The 7,588-nt window shown below is 37.7% G+C and overlaps 1 protein-coding gene across 1 annotated transcript; it reads left to right on the forward strand.

The window, feature by feature from the left end:
* Positions 1-1,863: 1,863 nt before the first annotated feature.
* Positions 1,864-6,073, forward strand: irf8 (interferon regulatory factor 8). The gene is made up of 9 exons (XM_044347662.1): positions 1,864-1,994; positions 2,145-2,348; positions 2,705-2,888; positions 3,099-3,199; positions 3,473-3,530; positions 3,961-4,008; positions 4,162-4,557; positions 4,683-4,798; positions 5,001-6,073. The coding sequence occupies exons 2-9, from the start codon at positions 2,178-2,180 to the stop codon at positions 5,196-5,198; spliced, it is 1,272 nt and encodes a 423-aa protein (XP_044203597.1). The 5' UTR covers positions 1,864-1,994; positions 2,145-2,177; the 3' UTR covers positions 5,199-6,073.
* The last annotated feature ends 1,515 nt before the right edge of the window (positions 6,074-7,588 follow it).

Genomic DNA, 7,588 nt, shown 5'->3' on the forward strand with positions numbered 1-7,588 from the left:
CACATGTGCATGGTATGTATGTGTAAGTAAAAAAAATCATGGGTAGAGAAAATGTATGTATACATGACTAAATAGTAAGTAACATGCATTTCTCATGAAGCAGCTATATAACTCCACTGAGTGAAAAGTTAAAGGTTTCTGGGTTTCACTCAGCAGATCACTTGGATCACTGGATGAGCAGCTTCCATAAGAACAGTGCGATAAAACTTTTACTATCACACAAAGGTGTGCCAACACGCTGAGTTTAGTGTATGTTTGAACTTTACTCAGTGACAAATAAGTTTTTTGTTGTTCGTGAGAGACAGAAATGAAGACAGACTTGCAATATATTCAGAAAGTTTTGGTATTTATTATATTTTTAGTGAACGTCTATGTATTTGGACAATATTGGACAATGACACACACAACTCAGTTTTACTGAGTTTAACTAAAATTACCAGCATTATTACAATAATCTGTACACTTTATGTTTCCTACTGATATCAGTGACTATTAGTTTTTGTCAAGATTTTGCAGAGAATTAAAAATCTGACAGAAACTACTCTTGGTCTACAATTAGCTCAGTTTTGTTAGTTTTCATCAGTGGACGTAGAGTTACAACAGACATTACAACAAAACTGGATTTATTGGATTATCAGTGAGATATTCAATGTTATAATGTATCTGAAAATATGATTAGATTCCACAGAGATATAGTCACCAAACTGTATAAGTGATGTTACAATAGTATTTGATAAAAAAAAATTAAAGCTTACAAAAGAATACAGTTATATGAGAAAGTAGGTTAGCAGATAATATTGCTTACACTACTAACCTCCCCCATGAACATTATTCCAAAGCAAACCTGTGGTTCATCAAGACAGTGAGTCAGACTCTTATATTTATCTTAAATTTCAATAAAGAAAACAACTACCAGAGTCACATAAGGAAAATATTCCAGGAAATACCCCATCGTTTGGTTCCTTGGAATTTATTTCTGTGGGAACGTTGCATTAACACCACTCTCACTGTATCTCCAGTTACTGGCTTCAAAATTGCATATTCCCATATACTGAAGTTTAGTTTATTTACATAATACTCCTTGTACCATTTTGACTTCTATGGCTGAAAAGAGAGCTACTGAATAGAATTCCTTATGTGTATGATCATTTCAGGTGTAGACATGTTCAGGCAGGCTAATTCTTGTCAGGACTTCTTTAAAACATAAAATTCAGGCTTACTGTAAAAAGAAACTGAGTAGCATACATGCATCAGAATAAAGTCATACCCAAAAGAATATTACAGGGACGCTATGACACTGTGGAGGCTTAATATGATTAATAAATGAGAATGGAGTAAATAAAAATGCTTTGTCAAAACTCTCAATAGCGATCTTTATTGATAATAACATGACATTTAGCTCATGAGCCTTTATTAGATGTTGACCATGACGATGGGGGATTTATCATTCATCATATTTCATAGAATTTTGATATTATTATACACACTGATAAAACCCACGGGACTTGGTCAAGTGGGACAGACTTCACCATCTGACAGCGGGCTGCTGTACCTGCTAAACAACTTTTTCGAGGTTTCTCATCAGTACTGAGTGGACGTGGGAGGGACGCGTTACCTTTGTCTAGAGCGCAAAAATCCCCCAAAGCATAAGGTAACTTGTGACTCTCCGGGTTTATTGAGTGCTCCACGTCTGCGTAGCTTGGCGTGGGCAGCAACTTAACAGCCACCGCTTGTGTCAGGCCATTTCTTGTAAATGCCCACAGTTAAGAGAACAACACTTCCGTAATGGGCCGGCCCACAGTGATCTTAAACACTTGATTGGTCAGAGTGAAGCAGTATTGTCAAATCATCTCGCACCTATCTCATTCACCGCACAGGGCACAATAAACCTGACAGGCGCGTGTTAGTGAGATCTCACATTAAATCTGTCAGTGAGCCATCTATCAACTCTGGATAACACATATAGGGCCACGATCTCAACTGCCTGTTTATCTGTAAGTGCTTTTACTTTTCATTTGTTTTTGAAATGACGTAAAGTACAATGTATTAGTTTTGCCTTGACGAAAGATCAAATTATAATAGTTTAAACACACATAAATAGCAATGATTTATATGTTATTAAGAATCATGTCCGTCCCGTTTAGGCATATCCGTGAACAATCCAAAACCAAGACAAGATGTCAAACTCGGGAGGTCGCAGACTGAAGCAGTGGCTGATGGAGCAGATCCAGAGCGCGCAATACTCCGGACTCTTGTGGGAAGATGACAGCCGCACTATGTTCCGAATTCCATGGAAACACGCAGGGAAACAGGATTACAACCAAGAAGTTGACGCGTCCATTTTTAAGGTTTGACAAATAGATTCAATGGAGTTTTGGTTTTACGCGCAGTGCTGCGTAAAATGGATTGTGTTGGATTAGTCTAGCGCTTTTTTTCTTTTTAAATCAGGCCAATCATGTCCGAATGGAAAATGTCGTTTAGTAATTTTGGCCATAAAACGTTTTACTTAAATAACAAGGGGAAGTATTTCATTTCTACCTGCTCAAACTTTGACGCAATGCAATAATATATGTCATCTTTTCTTTCTGTTTTTCTTTCTTTCTTTTTTCTTTCTTAAGGAGAGTTTTAAAAAAAGAAGAATCAGTTTAATATTTTTTCTTGAAGCATCAAGCTTTAACACAATATTTGGCTTCTTCCTCCACAGGCATGGGCTGTGTTTAAAGGCAAGTTTAAGGAAGGGGACAAAGCTGAGCCTGCAACATGGAAGACGAGGCTGCGCTGTGCCCTGAATAAAAGTCCTGACTTTGAGGAGGTGACAGAAAGGTCGCAGCTGGACATCTCTGAGCCCTATAAAGTCTACCGAATTGTACCTGAGGAAGAGCAGAAGAGTGAGTTCATGAATATTGTAGGGTATATGTTAATTTCTTTAGTTTAAATCCAAAACATATCTCCATTATCCAACTGCCAGCAAGTAATCTTCTTTGACATTTGAGCAATGCATGATGTAGGATAATATTCCTGGGTTCCTCATTTAACAATTGTGAATGGTGAAAGGACAGTGCATTAAGAGTCATAATGTCTCTTTGTTCTGTCCACAGATGGCAAAAGCTCAGTGATGGCCATGACAGCTACCACCAGCTCTGGTGATACTACTGACATGGACTGCAGCCCTGCAGAACTAGAGGAGTACATTAAAGAGGTGAGACTGATTCTTACTTCAAATCATTTATCTATCTGTATTTCTCACCTCTATTTCTGCCCCCTCTCACGTCTCTTCAAAGATGCCGCTTAGCTTTTGTGTTATTTTCTTTCTGACTACCACACTGTGCTGTCTCCTCCAACACTTGTTGCACTGAGCATGCACAACCTCCCACATGATCTTCATGACTGTCAGTTGTACCTTACAGTGCTGTACAAAGGTGCTTGGCTGATCATTTATCAGACAACTTATTGCCTTATTGTCTTGTTGCAGGAGGAAGGCTGTAGCATCCAGGCCAGTCCAGAGTATTGGTCCCAGGGCAGCATCAATGGTAAGACAACCTTTTCTTCCCACTTTACAACACAACACACTTTTCTCTGATTACATTTAGCCATTCACTGTTCAGGCAGTGTTGTTGATATATGTTGTTTATCTACTTCTCTCAAGTACGACTCTTAGTTCCGTCTTTTTGAGACATGAGCTTTAATGTCTTTGAAAATAACCACAGTGGAAAGCTTAATGACACGTCCCTGCAATTGTGGGTGCTAAGTAGAGGTTATTTGCTTGTCTGTTGAATTCTGCAATGGAGGAATTGACTAACATCCTGTCGAACTTTGCTGACTAAGGGGATAATTTCTTTGTAAGATCGTGCTAGAGAAATGGTATTTCTGATGATGTGACAAAATATTGACATGACAGTGTGGTCAGTGATCACTTAACCATGTCCACAGCCTAACTCAGCTCTTCCTTCTCTGATTCAGCTTTCCCAGTGCATCAGGAGCCATTGCCATCAGGCACTCCCAGCTCAGGTATTGATTTTTATTGTCCAAGAATGCATCATAATTAACATCAGATCTATAGTTAAGTATGGACAGTAATGATGGCTTCAGGATACATGCATCATGTTTTTGACATTTGCAGTTGTTTTTCTTGCAAAGCTTACCAAGTATCCTCCTCTCCAGCTTTCTCCCAGATGATGATCAGTTTCTACTATGGAGGAAAGCTGATACAGAACACACCGGTAATTCATCCTGAAGGCTGCCGGATCGCTCCGTGCCAACAGCACCTGGGTCGTGGCGCCCTCTACAGTTCAGACAGCATGCAGAGTATTTATTTCCCCCCTGCTGAGGTCATTGAGTATGAGCGCCAGCGCCATGTCACACACAAGCTTCTTGGCCACCTTGAGAGAGGTGTTCTGCTCCGTGCCAATCAAGAAGGCATCTTCATCAAGAGGCTGTGCCAGAGCCGTGTCTTTTGGAGTGGGCTGGGTGAAGTGGGCTCACAGTATGGCCCCATGCCTTGTAAACTTGAGAGGGACGCTGTGGTCAAGATTTTTGACACAGGAAGGTTTCTTCAAGGTGAGCTTCCATGTTAAGCTTATGAAAACTTGAAAGAGTCTAAATCAATGCAAAACACATACAGGTCTTAGCAAATCCTAAAGCCTAAAAAAATGTTCCTGTTCCATGTGCCTTGTATGTTCCAGCTCTTCAGCTATACCAGGAGGGTCAGTTTCCAGCCCCTGATCCAACAGTGATTTTGTGTTTTGGAGAAGAGCTCCATGATCTCAACAATGCCAAGAGCAAACTGATAATTGTGCAGGTAAGAACAGTCAAGTTATGACATTTTTACATCCTAACATGTGTCTTATTTACAGTAAATATCAATGTCTTTAGTAGATGCCTGATCGAGCAACATAAATATCCAATATTTCCTCAGCCTTGAAATGAAATACTTAGTCCTAAGACAATACAAATACAATATATAGATAACTAAAACTCTCTGTATCCTCTGTCTGTGGCAGATTACTGTGGTGAATTGTCAGCACCTGTTGGAGGCAGTGAACATGCGCCGCCCCCAGCCCTTCTGCAATAACCCCAACCTGGAGATGTCTGATGAGGTGGCCTCTGACCAGATGGCCCGCATCTACCAGGACTTGTGCAGCTATAGCGGCCCCCAGAGGCCAGCCTGCTACAGGGACAACATGCCCATCACTGCCTGAACTGTGAGCAGTTACAAACCCGACAGGAGCTCCTCAGCATGTTCTAAAGTGAATGTACAAAATATTAGAGACATTCCATGTTTTTCTGTCATACACTGACTGAATCCAGGTAAAAACCAGTATCACAGTTAGACTTTTATAACAATCACAGTGGAGACATAATGATAAGGAGAAACAAATCAGCCAGAGTAAGTAACTGTAACTAAGTAATATTAGGATGCCCCTAATATTTTGTATATCGGTACTTTTTATATTTTTATATGTAGCGCTAACACTGACTCTGTGTCTAAAGTCTGCTTTATTATTACAATAGAGTGTTATCGTCCAGCTCAAGAGAAAAAAGTGGCATATGCAATAAGACTCATTTATTACACACAACTCCACTGTGGTGTAAAGCTTTAAGAACATATTCAACCACATTACTTAACAAATCTGAGAAACGTCTTTAAATTTCTGTGAAACTTATTATTTTGAGTTGATAATGTATTATGGACATCTTCTTTCTCATCTATATCTTTATAAACTCTTACTCAAAAGTTTAATTGCAGTATGTCAACTGACTAATGTATAATAGGTAATTTAGCTCTTTTGGAATTTTATTTTTACATTTTTTTTTCTTAACTATTTTTTTTGCTATTGAGTTACTTATTTCTTATAAGATGACCATTTTAATTTTAGACCAAATCAACATATTTTTCTATTTTTTCAGTAAATAAAACGATATTCATACGAGTTGATAAAAGATAAGGGATTTAAGATGCAATGTGGCATTATATTATCGATAGGTTTTACTATCAGACTGTTTTGCTTGACCTTTATTTTCATAATTTTTTATAACTGCATTTCTAATAAAAGTGAGTTTTTACTGAACTACACAACTTGTCTTTATATCATCACATTGCTGTTGATTTCATTTTGATTGCTGAATTATTACACAAGTGATGAATATGAAATTGTGTTAGTAACAGATTAGTCTTCTAGGCAGCTTTTTCAGCCATTTCATGTATTTTGTACAGTATTAAAATCAGTGTTGAGACTTTACCCTACACTTATTGCAAAACCACTTGATGATAACATACTGTAACTTTGTCAACAACACACATGAACATGACCACACTAGATCAAATTTAAAGTCTAGGCAAGCTGATTTTCAAAACATACTAAAATAAATGAAACCTAGTGTCAGGTGGGGGGAAAAGAATATATCTAAGAACTAAAAATGCAAAAAACAGCAGTACAATTCTTTAAATTTCCTGATATCGCCATGAGTAGATGTCAGAAGTGTTGTTCAGAACATCCAGTTCCCTACAGTGAACACAGCATGTTTTCTGTCTGCTTGTTTCAATGCTTGAGTGACAGTATCGTGTTTGATGGATAAAACATTCAAATCTGCTAAACTGTTCTAATGCTTGTGCCATCACATCAAATAGAAAATTCTCGAAGTCTTGTGCATAATTATATAGACATTTACTCATAATTTTGTCTGATATATTTCTAATCTTGATAAGATATTCAAGAACTTGATTAATATTTGAATTATAGCTCTCGTGCTTTGAACAATGCTTGGCTGCACAAGATACAAATGTCTGTGAGGTTGAAGAGGTTAAAGCAAATTTCATATTTATGCAGACATAACAATACAATGTAAACATAAGATTCCATATTGTCTTTTTAGATATTGAGGAATTACAAAGTATTGATTTGAAAAACTTAACTGAAAAAAAGTTCACATTGTTCAGTGATTGTTACTTCAGCCACAACAAAGTGCGTTACATTTTACAGGGAACTCCACCACTGAGAATGTAATTAACTATGAACACATACTGTTTATTACTCTGGCTTGGGAATGATGAAACTAAAACATTGTATGAAAGTAAAAGAAGGATCTAGACTAAAGTAGGGAAACTCTCGGACACTCCCCCTTTCCCTCCGATGACTAACAGAGAAAAGAAAGGAAGAGATGTGACCAATTTGTGCCAAATGATTAAATGATTCACAGTTGAGACAAAATCAACCCATCCGCTTCTACAGTATTGGCATTTAAAACCAGGGAGCAAGACGACAATATCATCTCACACGTCAAAAGTGGAAATATCAGCAGGGAAGTGTGTAGAATATGTTTGGATGTAACCATTATGTAGACACACACACACACACACACACACACACACACTAATGCTACTAATGCTAAGAAACATTTTCACTTCCCCAATACAAAAGCCATGGGTTTCTAATGGTCATTTTAAAATGTTGCCACTCATACTGTACTACTGTAAGGTGAAATAAGTTAAAAGAAAGGCAGGCTCTCAATGAAAATTACATGAATAAATATAGGTTAAATGAAAAATAACACACATATGATAACATAATTATATGTAATGACCTTAAAT

The sequence above is a fragment of the Thunnus albacares genome, chromosome 1, assembly GCF_914725855.1.
Source record: "Thunnus albacares chromosome 1, fThuAlb1.1, whole genome shotgun sequence".
Lineage (NCBI taxonomy): Eukaryota > Metazoa > Chordata > Actinopteri > Scombriformes > Scombridae > Thunnus > Thunnus albacares.